This window comes from Leuciscus leuciscus (assembly GCF_965113295.1).
Source record: "Leuciscus leuciscus genome assembly, chromosome: 15".
In the NCBI taxonomy this organism is placed as follows: domain Eukaryota; kingdom Metazoa; phylum Chordata; class Actinopteri; order Cypriniformes; family Leuciscidae; genus Leuciscus; species Leuciscus leuciscus.
In genome coordinates, this window is record NC_138739.1 from 17,179,829 (window position 1) to 17,205,887 (window position 26,059).

Here is a 26,059-nt window from a genome sequence, read left to right on the forward strand (position 1 = left end):
GCTATTCTGATTACTACGCAGTACGTATTCACAGTTGTCGTGCGACGCAACTGACGCTGTGTTTACGTACACACTACACACTGTTATGTGTATGAATTTTGCCGTTGTATATTGCCCTGTTCCTTCAGTGCAAATGGCTATTCTGATTACTACGTATTCACAGTTGTTGCGCGATGCAACTGACGCTGTGTTACGTACACTCCGCACTCTGTTATGTGTAATGATTTATGCCATTATATATTGCCCTGTGTCATTCAGTGCAAATGGCTATTCTGATTACTACGCAGTGCGTATTCACAGTTGTCGTGCGATGCAACTGACGCTGTGTTTACGTACACACTACACACTGATATGTGTATGAATTTTGCCGTTGTATATTGCCCTGTATCCTTCAGTGCAAATGGCTATTCTGATTACTACGCAGTACGTATTCACAGTTGTCGTGCGACGCAACTGACGCTGTGTTTACGTACACACTACACACTGTTATGTGTATGAATTTTGCCGTTGTATATTGCCCTGTATCCTTCAGTGCAAATGGCTATTCTGATTACTACGTATTCACAGTTGTTGTGCGATGCAACTGACGCTGTGTTACGTACTCTGTTATGTGTAATGATTTATGCCATTATATATTGCCCTGTGTCATTCAGTGCAAATGGCTATTCTGATTACTACGCAGTGCGTATTCACAGTTGTCGTGCGATGCAACTGACGCTGTGCACACACTACGCACTGATATGTGTTACGATTACGCCGCTATATATTGCCCTGTATCCTTCAGTGCAACTGGCTACTCTGATTACTGTGTATTCACAGTTGTTGTGCGATGCCACTGACGCTGTGTTATGTACATTGATATACGTGTCTATGATTTATGCCGTTATATATTGCCCTGTATCCTCAGTGCAACCGGCTATTCTGATAACTACGTATTCACAGTCGATGTCGCTATGCCTCTGACGCTGTGGTTTTTGTACACAAAATGTAACTATGCTTATGCATAGTCTCAGTCGTCGCTACGGCGACTTGCGCTGCATCTGTGTACACACTGAAGCGTTATGCTGTTATGTTGCCCTTCAACGTAACTGACCACTGTGTTTGAACTGAGCATATTCATGCAGTTTCGGTCGCTTCAGCGACTTGCGCTGCATTATACACACAGATGTTTAAAATGTGCACACTGATGTGTTATGCTGTTATGTTGCCCTCTATCCTTCAGTGCAACAACCAGCTATCCTATCTACTGTGCATATTCACAGTTCTGTCGCTACGGCGACTACACTGCACTTATGTACGTACAAGGACGTGTTTTTGCTATTTGTTGCCCTGTTTCCTTCAGTGCAAAACTAGCTATCCTAATCTAACCGTGCATGTTCACAGTTTCTGGATGTAGGTACGTACACGGATGTGTTATGCGGTAATGCTGCCCCATTTCCTTGTTGCAGCTAGCCATCCTGATCTAACTGTACATCTCAGTTCTGTCTCTACACAGTTTCTGTCGCTACGGCGACTTACGCTGCGTTTATGTTCATACATGGACGCGCTACAGCGACCGATGCTGTTACGTACATGGGCTACGCTGTTATGTTGCCCCGTTTCCTTCAGTGCAACTGGCTATTGTGTGTTAACTCGTTTACTCACAGTTGTAGCTACGGCTACGACTGTGTTTGTGTACTTACTGAGGTGCTATGCTATTATGGGGATATTATCTAACTGCGTATATTCACAGTTGTTGTCGCTACGGCCACTAGCACTGTGTTTATGTACATTCAGTTATGTGTTGGTTTGCACTTCTGTGCATCGGCTTAGAACATTGGCTATGTTCTACAAGGGAGTGTCAGTTCCTCGTGACCCCCTTACTAGCCTATCATCCCCAAGCTGTGAAACCTTCTTGTGTGTCCGCTGCTGGGTCCATAGTTGAGCAAGACACTTACACTATCAAGTGTTGGGAGCTCTCTTGAGATGGCCTTAATTCACCTGCTCTCGCCCCAGTGAAGCACGTTGGAGACCTACGCTCATTCTAAGCGAATGCTGTTGCATTGTCTCGGACCTGGTGACTGCAGCGTCACTCTCCGTCCGATACCAAGCTGCGTTCCGAAGTCGCTTACACCGTTCAGAGCACAGATTGATCCCTGCCCACCTTATCTGCTGAGCCGTCAGCCTCGCATGAAGCCCTGTAAGGGCTTTGCGGATGTACGTGGATCACTAGGCAGCAGTCTAACCAGCTGTTTGTGTGCTTGATGGATGGTACTAGGGACGTGCTGTTTATACTGAGACTTCTCACTGAATTCGACGCTTTCAATGTTGGCTATGCCTATGGGATTTAGGTATGCTGGCTGTCTTCTCAGAACACGTTCGCCAGGGTTTCAAGTTTGATGCACTGCCTATAGCGTCGTGGGTTCGGTGAGTTTTATTAATGTACTCATGAACTGTTACCACCAGCTGTGCAGTAGTCTGCATTATGCAGAGTTACCATTGCTGCTAACTCTGTGTTATGACTATAATGTTACATAGCTGTTTCCGCATTACGCAGTAGTTTTCAATTCCTGTTAACTCTGTGTATGGCTATAAGGTTATGCAGCTGTCACCGCTATTGCCGTCGACACTGTGTTAACTCTTGTGCTCGAGTGCTTATGGTGTTGTGCTGCCCTCTCCAGTGCAGTCTTCGCTTCATTGCATTGGATATGCAACTTGGTAAGGTCGGAGCAGACGTTCTTGGTCTAGTTTCGCCTATCAGTTTCGAGTGCTCCTAGCGGCGCTGCTGGCTTAGAACTGTTGTCTCTCGTGGGAGTGTAGCTTGACCCCGTTCTGGGCTTATCTTCACTGCGCTCACGGCGGGATTCTATACAGTTCCCATATACGTCAGTGACGTAATGTCGAAGTGACCGCCTTGAAAGGGAACGTCTCCGGTTACTATCGTAACCTCGGTTCCCTGAGAGGCGGGAACGAGACATTACGTCAGCCGCCGTGCTCGCCGTTTGATCAGCTGTGCTAGCGTTCAGTCTTGATTCTGACGTAATTGTCGCGCCCATGCTATTTATACTGCCCGCGGTCCAGTCAGCATTTGCATGTTTCGCGTCAATTGGCCAGCTGTCTCCAGCTGGCGTTAGCCTATAAGATTTCAGTGAAAACGGAGAAGGAAGGGAGTTCCCATATACGTCAGTGACGTAATGTCTCGTTCCCGCCTCTCAGGGAACCGAGGTTACGATAGTAACCGGAGACGATCTCCTGTGTGAACGTAAAATGACCCAGAAGTTAACCCGCATGCGCAGAAGAGTACTCAACGGTCAACGACGTAACTTGTTTGCGGAAGTAGCTAAACTTTAACTGTGATTCTCTCACACACACACACACACGAGCGCGCGCAGCGACCGTTACACAAGAGCCAGACAGCAGCCGCTGACCTATCTAATATCAGATTCAGCACAAATAAGTTAACATAACGTATAATGGCCGTGGGCTTTTTTTTATTTATTTTTTTATTAACGGGCTCGTCGAGGTCGACCCGTTCGGCAGATTTAACTCGGCTCGATGAATATGCAGTCCGTTATCAAACCGACGACTACTTCAACGCAGAATTATGACGTTTTTCGCGTATCAATGACGTGCGGATCGGATACATGCGACCTGGTCGTTCAGACTGAAGTCGCATTTCAAAAGATCGGATATGTATCGGATTTGGGACCACATACCCAAGTGGCCTGGGTCGCATTTGAAAAGATCGGATCTGTGTCGTTCAGACTGTCATGAAAAGATCAGATACAGGTCGCATAGGGGCAAAAAAAATCGGAATTGGGTCGTTTCAGCCTGCAGTGTGAACGTAGCCTAGTGTAGCCTATATCTGTCCAACAGTTTATTGATAATTTGTTCCTTCACATAGTGAAGTTTTAAATTCCAGTTATTGTGCGTTTGATGCCGATTCATAGTCCTTGTGGTGTGAACAGGCACACGGTAGCGAGTCGTTTTAAAACAGCAACAAACATAAAATACAAATACACAAAATAAAGTCATTGTATGCAAATCCACAGCCTTTTATCTACAGATCAAGCATTATAATGTGAATATATCATATTGGAGAGAGTTGTACCGTGCATCCTGCTGTAACCGGAGGCGCGCGCGCTGTTTGAATACTGAATGGAGAATGATTGACAGATGAGGGAAAACGAGTTTCCATAAACTTTAATTTAATGATGTAAATAGACTGTCCCTCACGTTAAGCTATGAAATGGCTTCAGATGACTTTGTGAAATTATAATCAGACCCTCTCAGACCCAAGTCACCCAAACTGACGTGAAAAAGAGGCGCAGAAAAGCGCGCTGTTTGCATCCCTGTTTAAGTAAAAATACTCAGCACATGAGTTTGTTGATCATAATTTGATCCTTTTTCAAACTGCCACAAACTAACAAACGGCCAGGTTAAGATTAGCTGATCTAACGTTACACTTCTGTAATGCATTTAATACAAATACAACATATTAACAACTTTACTCACCTCTATATTTCCTTCTTTGCTTTAACTATAATATTCGCGCAAAACGTCCAACTTCTGAATAGAAAAAAACCTGCAGATCCGATTTAAGCAGTCCCTCTACATTTGTGTTCCGTGTTGCCACTGTCTAATCAGAATCAGAATCAGAATCAGAATCAGAAAGAGCTTTATTGCCAAGTGTGCTTGCACCCACAAGGAATTTTTCTTGGTACTGAAGCTTCCAGTGCACATATACAAATACAAATACAACAAGAAACATAGTAATACAAATTCTAAGAATAAAATATATTTAAAAAAAAAATAAAAAAAATAAAAATAGTATAAAAAGTAAAAAAAAAAAAAAAAGGGGTCACAGTTGGGTTTAGTCTGAATAAACATTTACAGATTATGAACATATTTACAGTATTTTGAGAAGTATGAATAATATAAATATAAATATCACCTGAGTTAAAGAATATTACACTAGACAGTGGGAGTCTAGTGCATGTTACAGATTATGAACATATTTACAGTATTTTGAGTAGTATGAATAATATAAATATAAATATCACCTGAGTTAAGAGAATATTGCACTAGACAGTGGGAGTATTGCACTTGCAGGCATATGCCTTGGGGGGCATGTTAAGTGTTCAGAAGGGAAATGGCCTGTGGAAAGAAACTGTTCCTGTGCCTGGATGTTCTTGTGGCCAGTGATCTGTGTCGCCGTCCTGACGGTAACAGTTCAAACAGGGGGTGTCCAGGGTGAGTGGAGTCTGTGATGATTTTACCTGCTCTCTTCCTCACTCTGGAAGAGTACAGGTCCTGGGGGGTTGGCAGGGGGGCACCAATAATCCTCTCTGCTGTCCGGACTGTCCGTTGTAGTCTCCTGATGTCCGATTTGGTAGCTGAACCAAACCAGACAGTGATGGAAGTGCTTAAAACAGACTCAATGACGGCTGAGTAGAACTGGATCAGCAGCTCCTGTGGCAGATTGAACTTCTTCAGCTGGCGAAGGAAGTACAGTCTCTGCTGGGCCTTTTTCACAATGGAGTCAATGTGATTTGCCCACTTCAGGTCCTGAGAGATGGTAGAGCCCAGGAACCTGAATGACTCCACTGCTTCCACAGTGCTGTTCATGATGGTGAGAGGGGGGAGTGCTGGGGATTTTCTCCTGAAATCCACAATCATCTCCACTGTTTTGAGCGTGTTCAGCTCAAGGTTGTTATAGCTGCACCAGACAGCCAGCTGTTCAACCCCCAGTCTGTAAGCAGACTCGTCACCATTTTGGATGAGACCGATGACGGTGGTGTCGTCTGCAAATTTCAGGAGCTTGACAGAGGGGTCTTTAGAAGTGCAGTCATTAGTGTACAGGGAGAAGAGCAGTGGGGAGAGAACGCACCCTTGGGGGGCGCCAGTGCTGATGGTGAGGGTCCTGGATGTGAGCTTCCCCAGTCTCACTCGCTGCTGCCGGTCGGTCAGGAAGCTGGAGATCCACTGACAGATTGAGGATGGCATGGAGAGCTGAGTCAGTTTGGCTGTGAGAAGATCAGGGATGATGGTATTGAAGGCCGAACTGAAGTCCACAAATAAGATCCGTGCATAAGTCCCAGGTCTGTCAAGATGTTGCAGGATATAGTGCAGTCCCATGTTGACTGCATCATCCACAGACCTGTTTGCTCTGTAAGCAAACTGAAAGGGATCCAGAAGGGGTCCAGTGATGTCCTTCAGATAGGCCAACACCAGTCTTTCAAACGACTTCATGACCACAGACGTGAGAGCGACAGGTCTGTAGTCATTAAGTCCAGTGATTTTAGGTTTTTTGGGAACCGGAATGATAGTGGAGCGTTTGAAGCAGCAGGGAACTTCACACTGCTCCAATGATCTGTTGAAGATCTGCGTGAAGACTGGGGCCAGTTGGTCAGCGCAGGCTTTTAGACAAGCAGATGAGATGCCGTCTGGGCCTGAAGCTTTCCTAGTCTTCTGTTTTTTGAAGACTCGGCTCACGTCCTCCACACAGACCTTAAGCTCAGGTTGGATGGCAGAAGGGGGGAGGAGAGGGGTTGCAGGAGGTGATGGTGGATGTGTGAAGTGCACATCAGAGCGGGTGTGAGGTGTGAGTCTGGGCTTCTCAAACCTGCAATAGAATGCATTGAGAGTGTCAGCCAGTTGTTGATTCTCCACAGATCGGGGGGATGGTGATTTGTAGTTGGTGATGTTCCTCAGGCCTCTCCAGACTGATGCCGGGTCGTTGGCTGAAAACTGGGTTTTCAGCTTTTCAGAGTAGCTTCTTTTAGCAACTCTGATCTCCTTTGTCAGTCTGTTTCTGGCCTGGTTATACAAGATTTTATCCCCACTTCTGTAAGCATCCTCTTTGGCATGACGAAGCTGTTTGAGTTTCCCAGTAAACCATGGTTTATCATTAGTGAATGATAAGAATGTCCTGGTAGGAATGCATGTATCCTCACAGAAACTGATATATGATGTTACAGTATCTGTGAGCTCATCCAGATCGGTGGCTGCAGCTTCAAAAACAGTCCAATCAGTGCAATCGAAGCAGGCCTGTAGATCCTGCTCTGCTTCGTTGGTCCATCTTTTTACAGTCCTTATTACAGGTTTAGCTGATTTCAGTTTCTGCCTGTAGGTCGGTATAAGATGAACCAAACAGTGATCAGAGAGCCCCAAAGCTGCCCGTGGGACGGAGTGATACGCATTCTTTATCGTGGTGTAGTAACGGATCATGTGAAAAACAACGATAGCAAAAAACAGTTTTGTAAAAATTATTTCACTCCACATTTAGGGGGGCCACAAGGGGGTCCAAGCTTGTTGTCACTGGGTTTGTGCTGGTGTAATGCATTGGTCAAAAAAATTAGTTTTTTTTTTTCTGACAGACCAGCCCATGAAACATGTAGATCAGCGGCCCATTGGTTCTTTTCTTGATTGACACTGGGCTGGCCCAATCACAACTTTAAACGAGTGAGCGAGCGTGCAGCAGTGTCAGTGTGTATCTGTCAAAATATTCAGCGAGATGGAGAAGAAACGCAAGGAATGTGCAGAGAAATAGCGTGAAAAAATAGAAACTGGCCCTTAAAGCAGACACTGTAAACTGTGTCAAAATATACAGTATGTTTTCTGCCCTTCATCAGCTCCTGTGATGATGATGATAGTGAGGAGGATCAGGAGAGAGATGAGTAATCCGCGGTAAGCATAACTACTTTCAAAACACTTAGGCCATGTCATGAGTGTAGGAACCCATAACCCAGTTACAGATTATTTCCATATCTGCATATTTGACGATTACCGCAATTCACTAGAAATTTAATGAGAGGCGTTTGTAAACCATGTTTTCCGCCAAAATAAAAGCTTGATGCAGTTTGCGTCAAAATAAAAGATCATGTGCTTATCTCTTTCAAGTATAGAAATAGGTACAAATCTAATTATGAAAGTTTCCTTTATTTTTTTGTGCATTTGTTTTTACAAAATATGGCTATTATTGTCATAGGATTAATATTATAACTATTATTATGTAGTAGGTGTAATGTAAATAGACAGTAACTAAAAGAGGTATACATTTTTCTTTGTTTAATTTGCACACTGAATATAGTTTGGAGCTTTTAATTTTGAACTCTCAAAGTGCACCAGATTGATGGATTTAACATTTAAATGCACAAAATTTTCTCATGGGGGGCAATTTGTTATATTTTTGTATATTTGTCATTTGAAATAACATTAAATAGTATATTTGATGTGATGAATTGCTCTGTCATTTATCAGATTTACCAATTGTTATAATTTCAATTTGTGCTGGTTAATTATGAACAATGGGTAAAATTGGGGGGCGGGGACAGGCGGGGGCGGGCCTCCATTAGGGCTCCTCCCCTAACCGCATGTGATCTCACTCCAAGCTTTTGATAAAACTTGAGAACCCTGACTACATGCACACTTTAGTTTCGTTTTTTAACCAATTAGACTTTAAAATGTAGATGTTTGAAAACCGCCTAACTAACCCCAAACCAGCCCAAATTTTGACCACCCGCCCAAACCCTTTTTTACCCGCACAATCAAATTCAAAACCGCCCAATCTGGCAACACTGCACGAGAGAGGTTAGCTGCTCGTCAGTTGCAGTGGTGGCCCGCCGTTTCCATGGCGACTCTATGCCCTCCAGTGTTTGAAAAAGCGTCTGGGACGTTCACGAGCACGCGCATTAAAACACGTCAAAGTCACGCACGCAGCATTTACAAACATAAACATCTAGAATTAGAACATTACATAAATACAATTCGTAAAAAAAATAAAAATAAAAATAAATTATAAAAAAAATTTAATTATTTAATTGGAAGAGTAATTATAACAACATAAATTGATTTTGCACTAAATCCTAATTGTAATCGTATTGCCCATATAAAAGAGTTGTTTTTAATTTTCTATACTGATACTGCCTCTTTCAAACTCCTTTTTTGGTTCTGTTAACGTCCCGAATGTCCTCTTTGTAACATTGTTGTGTGACCATATAATAACCAATATCGAACGTCCCCCTAAAGCAGTGGTTCTCAACCTTTTTTTTCAGTGGGCCGCACTAAGTTTCACATTTGGCGTCACCAATGCAAACTAACCAGATATTAAGGTATCTAATGATTACAGTTAGATTTATTATTATTATTTGAGAGTATATTTCTACTTACCATTAATGGGACACCTGATGTTGTCGGGAGCAGACCAATTTGGTGAAATTTGGCTCAAAAGGAGTAACAGCACAATGAAGTTGCGACTGTAAGTTGCAGTCTGTAAGACGCGCACGGAAACGTGACTTGATGCGCGTCATTGCAGAAAATGTGCGTTCGCAAATGTATGTCGACCCAAATATGGAAAGCACTTTTGAACTTAATAATCTGAGGTTTTGTCCAGAGATGTTTCGCCACATTTCTGTAACTGAGGATGACTGTTGCGCGGTATGGCTGTGTCCTCTTGCCTGAACATCCATCAGTTCATCTTTGAGTGCGCGGCGGGACAAACCGAAAGTTGCAGCCAAGTCCTTGATTTTTTCCACAGGGAAAGTCAATGGCTCTCTGATGAAATGTCCTGCAGATTTTATTCTCTCAAAATCAGAAAAACGAGAGGTGAATTTTTCCTGCATTTGACAGAGTTATAGCTCTCCTGCTCCGGACTCACAATGCCTGAAAGACAAGAAAAACGAATTACAACAAAAGAAATAGTTTACAAGAATACTAATTTACAAGGCACAACCACAATACCCAATATCACAAAACAAAATATATGATCCACTCAAACCTGTAGTTGTGGGTTTCAGTAAGGTTTTCAGTGCATTGTTTACAAATCACCACCAGCCTGTCCCAGCTTCACAGGCCGGCCAACACCCACAACCCTCTTTCCTCTAACAGGCTGGGGATCACTCACAAAATTATTAAGTAATGCAAATATTATTCACAAAAGAAATACAGGGCGAACCCATAAAAGATCAAAAACAAACAAAATAAATGAAGTTAAATTGTCCCAATAATAAAGCAAACTAACTCAAATATATTGAATGCTGGGCGTGCTCACATGAGAGCCACTACTGGCCAGCAGGTTATTGAAATAAAACAATAAACAAAAGAAAAAGATATTGGGAACAAAACAGCAGCAATGAAAGTCCCAATCCGAGCAGCAGTCTTCACGTACTTTTATAACGGCAGATTCATTCACCTGCAAAAGCCCGGATGTGAACTAAAATATGCACCGTACTGGCTCATCATTATAATACAGTGATCACACATACCAACATGCGGCGATCGCGTCATTTGTCCGGCAGCAACAGAGTGAGAACCAAATAATACCAAGGCGAGCTGAAATACACAGATAACCCCATGACTAAAGATTACTCAAAATAAATACGACCACAAGAGCCAAAAAGACACTTACCAGAAAGCCAAACAGCAATACACCAGCGAGGATTATTGCAGTAGTATGACGTGCGTTTGTATACGGCAAACGGCGCGCGTTCACCAACCACTGTAAACACTCAGCTTGAACACGCGCTTCTCCACAAGCCGCACCGCACCTGACAAGAGTTACGCCCGTTTCACACATACTCCGTTTGCAGTGCGTATGCGGTGCGTATTTTTTTCCGTACCCATGTTAACAGGTCAGAGCTTTCACACTGCACGCGGATGCGGTCCGTCGATCCGTTCCAGGAGCGGTGCGTATACAGCAGTGCAGCGATCGTTTCCGCACCGAGTCTATTTTTGCTGTGCTGCACGCGCTGAATTAAAGTGACAGCGCATGTTTCGTGGTCAAAATGAACACAGATTGACCTGAAAATGTAGTAATTTCACCATAAATGCGATTAATTAAATAAAATGTAGAAATCTCACCATAAATGTATTTAATTAAATACTAGCCTACTTTTTTTTTTTTACTTTAAGACCGGGGTAAAGCAAGGAAAGCTATAATTTACCTCAACAAGGCGACATAATGAACAACACTTGTCTCATTCGTGGAGGTGGAAAAACAAGTTCTTTGTGACATGCAAGATTTATTGTATTAAAATTTAAATGAAAAAGAAAAGGCATGAGAGTCGGCTGTTTTTGTCAATTTTAGGTTTTAATTTAAAATGTTTGCGATTTAATATAAGTACATGGTTAAATATTTGACCACTTGCTTGAGCAACTTAATATAAGTAGAAGTAATGCATTGAATAGGCTGACGTTGTTTAAATTGTGTTTAAACGTGCATACGTCTATTATAGAGTGTATATGTGTACAAAGAGCATCGCAATGCTGAGACGTTAAGACCGGCGTAAATCAAGGGAAAATACAATTTACTTCAACAAGTCAACATAATGAACACACTCGTCTCATTCGTGGAGGTGGAAAAACAAGTTCTTTGTGACATGCAAGATTTATTGTATAAAGATTTAAATTATGCAAAAGAAAGGGTAAGTCTGCTGTTTTTTTTTGTCAATTTTAAGTTTTAATTTAAAATGTAGGCTATGCGATTTTAATATAAGTACATGGTAAAATATTTTACCACTTGAGCAACTTAATATATAATTATATAGAAGTAATGCATTTAATAATATGTTGTTTAAATTGTGTTTAAACGTGAATACGTCTATTACAAAGAGTACAAAGAGAATCGCAATGCTGACAAAAAACTATTTTTAAATAAAAGTTGCTGATAACTTCTGGATTTGAAATACAAATAGTGAGTGTGTATTTGTGGTATAGCCTACAGCAGCGGATCAGTTACGCACTGCAAACGCAGCATATGTGAAAGCACTATTGCACGTGCTGCTCCTGCACTGTATACGCACTGCAACACGCACCGCATACGCACTGCACACGGAGTATGTGTGAAACGGGCGTTACGTTGTTAACCGTTTAGCGTCCGGTAGGTTCGAGCAATAATAACCAGCTGCCGTCGCACTCACCTCCAGCCAGAATGAAAACACAACGACTGCAAACACTCAGCACCACATGTGCTTATCCACAAACCGCACGGCAACTCCAGCCAGGATGAACGCAGAGAAATGACGTGCCAGCGAAACAGTCACACATCAACGCAATGTCCGGTGGCCAAACAGCCACCTTGATATACCCGTATGAATGAGACGCTAATTACCTGCGGGCCTCTAGGGCGGAGTCAACACATACAAACGAGGTGCTACCCAACAGCAGCACTTCACTACACTGTCATAGCTTTTTGGTACATAACGGCAACCGTAGATGCAACGCGCATTTGAAAAAGTGAGTCGCTGGAGAGCATTATTCGTTTGAATGCAAAATACAATTTCACCACTAGATGGGAGAAATTCCTACACACAGTCACTTTAAACCAATGAGCATTAAGCTGTGTCATCAGCAAGTCGTACAAAAAAAAAAAAAAACTATAAAATAAAGTAGGCTAATATATGGCATCAAATTCAAGCTTCGAAAACAGAATGAAAAAGATGTGCACAGATACATTTTTTTTGCAGATTAAACAAATCATATTCTCTGTCATGCTTATTCGTGTTGTTTTTCATATAGAGGCGTTGCATTAAATGTTTATTTTAAATTTCATGATTAGATCCAGATATTTGATATTAAAGGGGTGGTATAATGCAATATGTAAAATAAGTCTCTTTTGTCTCTGGGTGTGAAGTTTTAGCTCAAAATACCCCACGGATCATTTTTTTACAGCATGTTAAAATTGTCCCTTTTTGAGGGTCAGTAAAAATGTAGTTGCAGTTTTAAAGGGGTGGTATAATGCCCCTTTTTACATATAAGAGTCTTATAAAATAAGACTCTGTTGTCCCCAGAGTGTGTATGGGAAGTTTTAGCTCAAAATACCCCACAAATATATTTTTTATAGCATTTTAAAATTGTCCCATTTTTCATTTCGTGTGTGTCCTGTAAACTTGCGCTGGATCTGCCCAAAGCCGGCATCCGATCAGCGCAGAAGGTCTTTATGTGTTACTGTCTTTTCTCGTGGCAAAATATTTTTGATTAAATGCAATACATTTTCTCACATGTATTTTCTCATTTTTTCATCTGACTCCATAAATGAAAAGGTTTTAATGATATCTGTGCATCATTAAATGTGAGCGAATGTTTGACTATTCATTTGAACTCTTTAATGAAAATAATGTCAAAGTCAGTTAAAATAATCAAATGTAACAATTTATCATGTCAGGTAAATGTATAATGCCAATTTCATAATCAGTTCAGGGATAATCAATACAATCACATTGAATGCTCTAGAATAAAGAGAAAAGATGCAAACCTAACATTAAAATACATGATGCTAAGAGTTTTTGGTCACTCTTAGCATCATGGGCCAACTTGAGTTACAAAAAAGGCCAAGAGCCCTTTGCTGCATTTAATTATATAGACAGAACCTCTTTCACATGGAAACATCTGCTAACAATGGAAATTTACATTCAGAGGTTACACCTTTTGGGTGTGTGAGACCATTTGTCTAGACACCAACCCTCCTTGTGTACCAGTTATCTCTAAACTCTTAAAAACCTTATTACCCTTTGTTTTACTTATTTGGAAATGAGACATTTTTACCAGTCGCACTGAGACATTTCAAATGATACCAAACATTTATAATACTTAATAACACATTAAACTATATATATTTTTGGGTGAATTCAGGTGATCTGAGCATGAGAGAGAGAGGGTGAGGGATGAGGGAATGAAATGTAGACGCATGTATTAAAATAACATAATACAAAAAAAGCAACAAAAAAAAAAGACAAGTTATTTTAAAATCAGCCCAAATTTTCTCCACCGGCACCACCAAATGCAGTTTTCTTTGGCCCAACCTGATCAAAAGAAGTCAAATCTGGCAACACTGATTGGTCGGTTTGGTGTTTGCTCCACCACTGCTGCACTGTGATTGGACGGCTGGGTAAAAAGTGACAGTGATGAGCGGTGACCAGGGGGTAAAAAATGGTGTAATAGTGTGAAATAAATGCTCAGCACCTTGTCACGCTGCTCGCATTTTTTTTATTTTTTATATATATATAAGCGTTGTTTCTATTGAAAATAATTGAAAAAAAAAATAATACACATGGCCTTATTTGTTTAAAAAAAACTACAACAACACCAAAAAAACAACGTTCATGGGTAAACTGGTGGTTAATTCTCTTTTAAACAATTTAGTTGTCAAAAACACAATTACTCCTTGGTGCGCATTAAATGCAGATAAATTCAAATAGCATCAAAACTTATTTTGTAAACGGTCTGAGTACCTGTAGAGACAGTCAAGCTGGAGACTTCTGTACTTGCATGAACAGAACGCAGCTGAAGAGACGTTGTAAAGGTGAACAGAACTGACTTTCCTTTGGTTTCTGTTTCTGTCTGTTTTCCAGGTGTGTTTGGTACTGAGTGTTTGTCTGTGATGGAGGGAGATCCAGTCACTCTAAATATTGATCTTACTGAAATACAGAGAGATGAAATAATAATGCTGAAGTTCGGACTTAAAGATGCGCTCATAGCTGAACTGAAGAGAGGGGAGAATCAGATCACGTTAATTCATGTTAATGAGAGATTCAGAGACAGACTGAAGCTGGATGAGAAGACTGGATCTCTGACCATCAACAACACCAGAACCACAGACTCTGGACTCTATAAAGTAACCAGCATGAACAAAGAGACTCAATTAAACATGCTTAATATTAGTGTCTATGGTGAGTAGAGAATTACTGCTGCTGGACATACAGAATATTCACTTTTTAACATTGTAAAAAAAGAAGGGAAAAAAAGTAATAATTATTCTAAATATTATGAAATTATATTGATATATTTTAGCATGAACTCCATTTAAAATTTGAATGAACTGTTTCACTTTTTAACATTGTAAATAAATAAATCAAATGATTCATTTGTCATCAGCTCAATTTTATATGAATAAACTGACAAATATCACAGCTCTTTTTTATTTATACTGTAATATTTTCCAGCTCATCTTTCCGTTCCTGTCATCAGCAGCAATTCTTCACACTATTCATCATCATCGTCATATTGTTCGTTGGTGTGTTCAGTGTTGAATGTGAGTCATGTGACTCTCTCCTGGTACAAAGGAATCAGTGTATTGTCCAGCATCAGTGTGTGTGATCTCAGCATCAGTCTCTCTCTACCTCTGGAGGTGGAATATCAGGATAACAACACCTACAGCTGTGTGATCTACAATCCCATCAGCAAGCAGACCACACATCTGGACATCAACACACTCTGTCACACATATGAAGGTATGCTGGCAGTAATGTTACTTTTTTTTTTTCTACCTAAATGCTGGGTTGAGCCTTTTGGGTCATTTATCAAGAATCTTCTCAATAGCCGACATGTAGGGGTTAGTGAGTGTAACCGGTGGCTTGTAATGCCCCGCATGATGCCCAGCCATCGACACCAGTTAGAAGACTTGTCTGCATTGTGTAGCGTTGTAGAGACAGACATGGGACAACAGGCGGCAGTTTCACTTGATTTAATCTGATATATACGTAAAACAAATAAAAGCAGCCTCTGAGTGAATCACCCTTATATTGCTCTCTTCAGTGCATTAACAATGCAAAAAGGGCAATACGGAGAAAACATACCTGATATAGAAACAAATAAAAGCAGCCTCTGAGTAAATCGCCCTTATATTTCTCTATAAAACAAATGTGATGTACATTTAATCACCATGACTTTCATCTTCACATATTGCCAAAGACAAAAATATAACTTAAATAGGGTAAAATTATAAAAATAACCACACATATAAGTAAAATAACATAATACACATACATTGCATTGAAGATTTAGACAAAAGCAATAATAACAATAACGATTAAATAAGATTATCAGGAGCCAGAAAATTCATGATATCACATCAATTAAAGGGGAAATCACACATTTTGCAGGCAGGTATATCAAGCATATGAAAATAAACCACTTTGTGTAAATGACAATAAACATTTAACAGTGCACTTTCTGTACCTGTTACATGAGGCAGTACTTTTAAAAATATAATCCCTGATTTGGAGAAATCTGAAGAAGTTGGATCTGAGCAGCTTGCAGTAACCAAGTCTTCAAAAGTCAAGTCAAGTCAAGTCACCTTTATTTATATAGCGCTTTTTACAATACAGATTGTATCAAAGCAGCTTCACATTTATAACATGAAAATAATACAACAAAGTTTGTTTCTAGAAGAAAATTGCATCATCGTCCACCCATAATAAGGCAGATCAATAATATTGTTGAATATTAAATGTCCCCAAGCAGGCCAAAAGCCAAGGCAACAGTGGCAAGGAACCAAAACTCCATCAGGTGACAGAATGGAGAAAAAAACCTTGGGAGAACCCAGGCTCAGTTGTGCTGCTTGGAAACGTCTGGGGTTGAAGATGTATTTTTTTCCGTTAGTTTAGCCACTATTTCAAATAAACACCTAGGGTTTTGTTTATTTTCTTCTAATAGATTTGAAAAATAAGCAGATCTAGCAGCTTTTAAAGCCTCTCTGTATGCAATCAAGCTCTTTTTCGTTATCGACATGTATATTAAAAATCACCAACAATTAGTACTTTATCTGCAGCAAATACTAACTCTGATAGAAAATCAGCAAATTCTTTGATAAAGTCTTTATGGTGCCCTGGTGGCATGTATACAGTAGCCAGCACAAATGTTAAACGTGATTTATCATTTACACTACTAGATAGTGTTACATTTAGCAACAACACTTCAAAAGAATTATATTTAAAACAAGACTTCTCAGTAATTCTGAAGATATTACTATAAATTACAGCAACACCTCCCCCTTTGCCTTTCAGACAAGGTTCATGTTTATAACAGTAATCTTGCGGGGTGGACTCGTTTAAAGTAATATAATTGTCTGGTTTTAGCCAGGTTTCTGTCAAACACAGCACATCTAGATTATAGTCTGTAATCATATCTTTAACAATGATTGCTTTTGAAGTAAGGGATCGAATATTCAGCAACCCGAGCTTTATCATTTGGTCATCCGTATTATATCTGTTTTTTATTTGTTGAACATCAATAAAAATGTTACCCTTGAATGGGTTTAGGAGTTTTTTGTATGTCCTAATTCGGGGGAACAGACACAGTCTCTATATGATGATATCTAGGTGAAAGAGGCTCTATGTGATGGGATTTATCTGTCCTTGGTGACGCGAGGCCGCTAGCAGACGGTCAGTTTAGCCAGTCTGTCTGCTTCCTGACCTGAGCCCCAGATTGTCATGTTTGAGCTCTAAGACTATGTGCCATATTACTAGAGAGAACAGCAGCACCATCCCAGGAGGAATGAATACCATCTCTTTTCAACAGGTCAGGTCTGCCCCAAAAACTTTTCCAATTGTCTTTGAATTCTATATTATTTTGCGGACACCCCCTCGACAGCCAGCCATTGAGTGATGACAATCTACTAACTATCTCATCACTCCTGCGAACAGGAAGGGGGCCAGAGCAAACTACAGTGCCTGACATCGTACTTGCGAGTTAACACACCTCTTTAATGTTAATTTTGGTGATCTCCGACTGGCGGAGTCTAACATCATTACTGCCGACATGAATAATAATTTTAGAGAATTTACGATTAGCATTAGCCAGCACTTTTAAATTTGCTCTGATGTCAGGCGCTCTGGCTCCCGGCAAACATGTGACTATGGTGGCTGGTGTCTCTATTTTCACGTTCCGTGTAATAGAATCACCAATAACTAGGGCACAATCAACAGGATTCTCAGTGGATGTTTCACTGAGAGGGGAGAATCTGTTTGATGTTGTAATCAGAACAGAAGAGCGGTGTTTTGTCCCGCGACTACAGCGTCTCACCGTCACCCAGTTGCCCTGCTGCACCGGCTCTACTTCAGTTGGAACCGAACAATGTAAAGAGTTCACTAAGCTAGTCGCATCCAAAGCAGTATTTAAAACCCTTGTACTCTTACAATTAACCTCGATTAAAGTTTGGATGCGTGTCTGTAGTTCTGAAATCTTCTCCGCGAGCCTAACTATCTCCCTGCATTTATCACATGTAAATCCTGTGCTGACAGAGAAGGCTATGCTGTACATGTTGCATGAGGTGCAGGTGACAATAAGAGGAGATGACATGACTCCCCATGTTTGTTGACTGATACTCACCACAGTTTTTTGATGAACTCGTAAAAGGCGCGAGAGAAAACAAAATAAAAAAAATAAATAAAGAGCGCACGGAAGGCGCGAGCGCGCTAGAGGATAAATAAATAAAAAGCGAACGGAAGGAGCGGGCGCGCTAGAGAATAAATAATTAATAAAGAGCGCACGGATGGCACGCTAACAGGCTAGTGAATTACAAGCGTGTTGTGCTAGCAATAAAGATTTAGATTGAAGCTAGCGATGTCAGGTTAATGTGTGGTGTTGATTAAGTTATATTTAGCAGTATAAATAGGCCTAACAAGGAATGATAGTAAATAATGATTAAAACAGAAAGATACGAAGCTTACAGACGCAAACCAATGCAACGCAGCAGCAGAGCAGCAGGGCAGACAGCAAAAGATAATAGGGAATCTTCATTAAACAACTCACTAAGTCTACATAACCCATGAGTGTGCCAAACCTTAAAACCGGAATCTCAAAGGCTAGACATAAACTCAGGATTATTGTAGATGGGGGTCAGTAGGGAAGATATGCCAGCCCTGCCCTCAATCCTACGTAAAATGGATCAGGCCTTCCACGTATTAAACACAATTATGTTATCACATATAGTGCCTTCATTATCTTGGAACTTCTAACAAATAGCAGATTTTGTAAAGGATAACTGTGAAGCCTCTAAATCAAGCCAAATATATTTAGGATCGTCTCTATAGTATATTTAGCCTATAGGCTACTTGTACTCTATCTTTTGATCGAGATATACTTTTAAGTATAATTAAGTATTCTAAGTATACTTGGCTTGCAGTTGTGTTTAATCTTTTGATTGAGTAGTCTATTAAATATGCAGTCTTATAAACTTACATTCTTTGAAAATATTGATTTATAAACAAAACAGATATGTTCCTAATTCTGAGTATCTGAATTTTTGTGTAGGCTAGTCCACTGGTAGTGTACATAGGAATTTACTTCAAATCTAATTTACTCTTTCCTCACCATTGACTGAATTTTCAGACTATCTGTTTCACTGTTATATGGTAGGGGGTGCTATTACATATCTTCTGAAAGTCTTCTGAAAGAGTACATAATTACGGTGGCCGAGAAGGGTCACAACACAAACAAACGCCACAACAACTACATATGCAGAAAACACCTCCAAATTCAGAAAACACATGCAAACGCCGTCACAACAACTACATATTCAGAAAACACCTCCAAATTCATAAAACACATACAAACGCCACAACAACTACATATTCAGAAAACACCTCCAAATTCATAAAACACATACAAACGCCACAACAACTACATATTCAGAAAACACCTCCAAATTCATAAAACACATACAAACGCCACAACAACTACATATTCAGAAAACAACTTCGTCGATTTCACATCACGTACGCTGCAAATATTCACAGCACGAGCAAATAGGGAAACGAACTGCAAACTGCAAAGACACAACGGAAATGTTTTCCAGGGGGGCCATAATCAGTGACGGCTACAAGAGGTAAGTGTTTCTCTTTTATTATTACAGACTTGTCGATGTGCTCTGATACCGAAGTGGTTTTGTGTGTTTTCAACATATTAAGTTATTGTTCTTTGTCCCCATAACGTATTAGTCCACGCAGATAATTGTTAAACGTTCTGCCAACGTTGTTAGCTGGAAACTAGCTGGCTAGCTCGCTTCTGGTCACTAAATAGATGCATTACCGGCGTTTTTACATTGTTGTCCTGATATCTGAACTATTTATTTTTCAGATTGAAATGTTCTGTCCGTTTTGTGCTGCAAACCACTTCAGTATCAGAGCACATCGACAAGTCTGTCATAATAAAAGAGAAACACCAGAGAATGTCTAATAAGGCCGTAGACGGGCTCTGGAAACACTTACCTCTTGTAGACGTCACTGATTATGGCCCTCCTGGAAACATTTCCGTTGTGTCTTTGCACTTTGCGAAACCATTGTGGACATTATTGAGTGCACTTATTCAACCACATTGCACTGCAATAACAAGTGTACAGCTGATGTACACCTAACGACTGTCCGAATTCACTCACTCGTTTTCATTCATTCCTTCCTTCAAACTGTATTAGTGAACTAACGTAGAGAATAGGGATTGAGAGTTTAGGGGGTGATTCGGGTTCAGCCCGAGTGATAGAAGATTGCTCAAGCAAATGTAAAATAACGTGATCTTCAAACATTAAACTGCATTTAAATCAAAACTGCCTAATGTTACTGGATGAAATATCGAACCTAGTAAGGGTCAATGACTGTGAAGCTTTGGGGGTGTTGATGGACTCGATCTCCTCCAATCTGTGTTTTGATCATCATTCTGAATCTGATCTGAATGTAAATAATCCTAATCCTAATTAAATAGGAACATAGTATACCTAAAGTGCAAAAATAATATAAATAGTAAACTATATGATGTTGTGTTCGCTTAAAGAAACATAAAAGTACTTCAAAGTGTACTTTCATAAACTAAAAAAAATTACTACTAGTATTAAAATAGTAAACTACTAGTATACTTTTAAGTTCACTTGTAGGACAGATGAGAAACGTATGAACTTGTGCACTTAAAGTTTACTACTGTTACTCTTATAGTACACTTAAACGTATGCTTTTTATATCCTAAAAGTGGGCCAATTTAGTCCCAAGCAGTATTGAAATAGTACACTTAACAGTAAGTATACTTACTACATAAAGTATACTTAAAAATACACCTGAACATTACTTAAAGGTGCTCTAAGCGATGTTGGGTGACGTCACTTGATGTTCGAGTATTGTCAAATAAAACGTAGTCTAGCTCGACCCTCCCTCCTCCTCATCCCGTCCCCTCCCCCTCCCTTCCGTGCTGGCAGCGATTTCTGCTTGTCATGTCAGTTTTGAGGGCTCAACGGTTGGGCAGCATCCTCTAATCCGCAGATTTAGGGTGCCTATCGCTCTTTGCCAGTCATCAGAAGAACGGCCCATGAATGGGACCTCTCCATGGTGCTGGAGGCTTTTCCTCTGCGGAGGATCAAAGGCTGAATGCCCTGTGTCCTGTCTGTGCCTTACTCTTTATTTCATGGGCACCCCCTCGCAAGGGGAATCCCATATCTAAGCAACGCCTCTCACATTGGCTTGTGGACGCTATCATTTTGGCATATGAATCGAAGGGAGTGGAGCCCCCAGGGGACATCAGAGCTCATTCCACGAGGGGCTTAAGGCCAATTTATACTTCTGCGTCGGGTGCGCGTAGAAGGTACGGCGTAGCATACGCATTGACGTGTACCATACGTCGTACCCTTCGCCGTACCCTGACGCGCACCTCCTCAAAAACCTCCGTCGCGGCGACGCGGACCGCAAGATCTGTGATTGGTCGGCTGGATAGCATCGCGTTTCCTCCTACGCATTTCCGGAATGATCTTCTGCACTCTGCACCGCCCGCCCGCCATTTTTAAATTCCGAAGATCAGTGAAGAGCCATGGAAATAGACCAAGTGACCGAGAGATTGCTTGAAGAAGTGCGGAAATACAGCCATCTGTATGACTCCTTCAGTCGCCATTGCTCGTAGAAACCTAAACTCAAAATAGCTGCGAGGAATGTAAACACAGTGGAACTGGAACATTAAAACCCACCCGCGCCAACTAGCGTTTCGGCGGTGTAACTGCAGAGCAACACAGACATTCGCAGAAGTATAAATGCTCACGACGGCGTCGCCTACGTGCATAGCCTACGGCGTACACTACGGCGTACACTCGACGCAGAAGTATAAATTGGCCTTTAGCCTCTTGGGCTCTTTTTAGGGGAGTATCACTGCAGGACATTTGCTCTGCTGCCAGCTGGGCTTCTCCCCATACCTTTGTGCGTTACTACCGGCTAGATATCACCAGAACCTCGGTAGCACATTCTCTTTTGGGGGTTGGGTCGTCTTAACTCCTCCTTCTCTTGTGTGTGCCACACACGTTTCATGTCCTGCCTGTACACAGCAGTTATGCATGTGTGTCAGTATGGCGGGTTCATGATCTGGCTTACAGAACCTCACTGTGAGTGTATTGGGCAATCGGGCCTTACCTGGCATTGGCTGCACGCTTCTGTTTGTCTTGCCAGACTTGGTGCAATTGGATGCTTCTGCAGATCTAGTAGCAGATCTAAGCAAGTTAGAAAAACATATGCTACATGTATAATGCCAAGGTCTAAAGAGGTTTTGTAAGTTTAAATTTACGTCACAGTTGGGTGATCAGTCCGGCAGTAGAGACGTCTTCCACTGGTGATGCGGGTAGCGTGCAGTGGGAAGGGTGCGATCCAGTAGTTGTTGCCATGCAGGGCTGAGTTACAGAAAAAAGTAAATAAATAAATAAACCAATAAAATGACCAAACAGTCTGAACGCAGCATTTTTTAGATTGTAGTTTGTTCAGAATTGCGATATTTATTTATTTATTTATTTGTTTATTTGTTTGTTTGTTTGTTTGATTCATTTATTTATTCATTTATTTGACAGGGACATTGCACAACAAATGTGTTGCACAGACCAGAGATAGCTGCAAGCTAATTTTCATCCGTAGTCCCTGGGCAGAGGCAAAGTGACAGCAGGTTTATACAGTGGACAATGAGCATTCTTACTGATATATTGTTCATTCACAATATAAAATACAGATACAGCACCTACAAAAGGATCACCTCAACTAACATGCAATTACAATATTTACAGTTGTAGCCTTTTTGAAAATTCAGGGCTATAAAGAAAATAAAAAAAATAAAAAACACACTGGCAAAATAGTGAGTTTTATGTTTGTAGTATTTTTTTCCTTTAGTATTATTTTTTTTTTTTCTAAAAATGTTTGTTTAAAGGTTTTGCCAATGTAAGCTTTGTAACAAGAGTGTAGGCCTACCTTTAAGTTCTGCTGCGGGAGTGTTGAGGCGAGGGAAATTCCCTTTTTGGAGAGAGGGGGAGTTCGGTGAAGGAGAGAAGAGGGCGTCATAATTTTTTTGGTTGGATGAACATTACGTTGGACAGAGACCAATTCTTCTCGGCTGTCTGAACTGAGTTGATGAACAGTTTTGTTTACGATTCGTTACGAAATTTTGAGCGGTGAGGAGGAGACTGGATCCGAAATCTCGAGGGAGAGACTAGTGGGGGACTCGTTTGGAGCTACTGGCGGAAAATCACCCACGGCCTAATGGAGGACTGATTCATCGGGGATCGTTGATTTGAGATTGCTACTTTCAGTTTTTTTTTTCGGTTTGAAGATATTCGGGACCACCGCATTATAGCCTTCATGTTCATGTATGCAGATGAGTGAGTAACTTACACTTGGACTGAGCTCTGCTGAATCTCAGATCGTTTGGAGGAAAAGTGCACCAACGGTTCATGGAAATTGTACATGTGCTGGTTTAGAGACTAAGTTTGTGGGTTCTCATTTTTATTATTGAGGTATTGAGTGTTTAAAATCTGTTTTGACACATGTGAAGGGGATTTGAAATGAGTGAACGGATTATTAGACTCGTTTAACGAATCAATTCAAGAGTATTCTGATTACGAACGAGTCAATTTAAGAATGATTTGATTACGAACGAGTCAATTCAAGAGTATTCTGATTACGAAGGAGTCAATATAAGAGTCATTTGATTACGAACGAGTCAATTCAAGAGTATTCTGATTACGAACGAGTCAATTTAAGAATCATTTGTTTATGAACGAGTCAATTTAAGAGTAATTTGATTATAATTGAGTCATTTTAAGAAGAAGAATTTGAGTTATTTTGGGTTTAAACAAGTAAGCAGTCATATGTTCAAATAAGTATTAGTGGTTGTTGATAATAATAATAATAATAATTTACATTTATATAGCGCTTTTTCTGAGCCCTCAAAGCGCTTTACATAGAATATAGGGGAATCTCCTCAACCACCACCAATGTGCAGCATCCACTTGGATGATGCGACGGCAGCCATATTGCGCCAGAACGCTCACCACACACCAGCTTACTGGTGGAGAGGAGACAGCGATGAAGCCAATCAATATATGGGGATGATTAGGAGGCCATGATGGACAGAGGCCAAGGGGCAAATTTTGGCCAGGATGCCGGGGTTACACCCCTACTCTTTTTCGAAGGACATGGGATTTTTAATGACCACAGAGAGTCAGGACCTCGGTTTAACGTCTCATCCGAAGGACGGTGCTCTTTTGACAGTATAGTGTCCCCGTCACTATACTGGGGCATTAGGACCCACACAGACCACAGGGTGAGCACCCCCTGCTGGCCTTACTAACACCTCTTCCTCCTATCAAGACTCACTCTTGATAGGAGTGAGTCATTTGTATTTGAGGTAACTGTTTTTTGGGGGGGTCTGACTATTTTAAGTCTCTGAAGTACTGAGTTTGGATCAGTTAAAGGGCTGCACTATTTAAATGTGGTAACTGTATTTTTGGTTTCCCTGAACCAGTTAAGATTCCATCACTGTGTAAGCCAATTATTCAGTAGTTTCATATTCTTGTCATTTGTTTATTTTTCTTTGTTTTGTTTATTTTGTTTTGTTTGTTTGTTTTGTTTTGGGATTATTCAATAAACCATAGGGTTTATTATAACTTTCTTATGCTCAACCTGTTTTTTTTTTATTCTCAAACCCCTGAGAATAAATGTTTATTAATTGGAGGCACCGCGCTATAGAACAAATTATTATTGTAGTATACTTGTAGCTAACTGTTCATTCTTCAGGGTAAGGACCAGACATTACCCTTTACTACTGCTGGGATACCAGGGCTCCTTTAATATTATTATACGAGTGTACCCGGCTGGGGAGGGTTACAAGTATTTACAATTATCACAGTTTTTTTTATTTTTTTTTTTTATTTTTTTTTATCTAAAATAAGAATATTATGTTATTACATTTTTAACAATACCCCAATTTACCAGTTTTGTTTTAATGATCGCAAATCTGACTGTCTTTCAACCACTTCTTCAGGTTAAATTTAAACTGTTGCAAAGTACTAGGCTACTCTCTCGAAAAGTAAAAAATGGAACAGTAAGTTCCACGTCCCTGCAGCTTTCACAGAGAAGCAATTCTGTCCAAAGGTAGAGGACCTAAAGTTGACATAACAATCTCCTCTGGAGGAGGCTCGCGTTGTTCTAAATCCTGCCTCTTCACAAGATTTCACAAACATTCTCAGGGGCTGTGGGGCCAAATCATGAAGAATTTGACATACTAAAATAACATTCGAAAACAAAATGAAATTTTCAAACGTTAATAATTTATATTTCTTCACAATGTTACAGTAGTGGTATGAAACAGGTTTGTTATCTAAAATTTTAAGTGCCTGTTTGTACAAGCTATGAAGCGGCTGTAACGCAGAGTTGGTTGAAAGAGACCAATTTGTGATGCAATATGTAAAATGAGAAAATATCATCGCATGCATATAAAGCTTGGCAGCATCTGTGCTCATTTGAGGGCGAATATGTCTGAACTGCGATAAATTCAATTTTAAATATTTTATCAATTTAGAAACATGCTTTTTAAACGACAGTATCCTATCTAACACTACGCCTAAATACTTGACAGACTCTGCTTCGTGAATCCTTGTTCCTTTTACAATAACTGCCGCCGCAGAGTGAGACGTATTCCTTATTGAGAAAAACATGCTGACTGTTTTGCTAAAATTTTATGTCAAACATGATTGTACCATCCAATCTGAGATTTTTTCCATCGCTCCCTGGAGCACAGCTGCTGCTTTCTAACTTGATTTCGCATGGACATATATCACTGCGTCATCGGCGTACATTTGTACGTGAACTTCAGGACAAATAGATGGAAGATCATTAGCTTGGTAGATCCAGGTGAAAATTATCGGAGACACACGCAGCATTTGATCCAGCCGGGTGGGTGCACACAAAGTCGCCGCAGCCCTTCTATAGAGACGGAGCGTATTTAGGCCACGCCCACACCCAGGGGGAAAACAATCCAACCGTCTCCATTGACTTTGCATTGCGAGAGGCTGCCTTCTTGT

The 26,059-nt window shown here is 40.6% G+C and overlaps 1 protein-coding gene across 6 annotated transcripts in view; it reads left to right on the forward strand.

Moving 5' to 3' along the window:
• The window catches only part of LOC309476155 (natural killer cell receptor 2B4-like), a 60,097-nt gene that overhangs the window by 20,852 nt on the left and 13,186 nt on the right, over window positions 1–26,059 (forward strand). For 3 of the 6 annotated variants that reach the window (XR_014197941.1, XR_014197942.1, XR_014197943.1), the window contains exons 2-4: window positions 14,328–14,645; window positions 14,919–15,206; window positions 22,559–23,356. Coding sequence is in view for 3 of the 6 variants with exons in the window: in XM_082139381.1 (XP_081995507.1) it covers window positions 14,328–14,645; window positions 14,919–15,206; window positions 22,559–22,644 (692 nt within the window). In the remaining 3 variants the exon portion in view is untranslated. Of the gene's footprint in view, window positions 1–14,327; window positions 14,646–14,918; window positions 15,207–22,558; window positions 24,837–26,059 lie in introns of those variants that run through there. The other 3 variants (XM_082139381.1, XM_082139378.1, XM_082139380.1) reach the window with 3 other exon arrangements.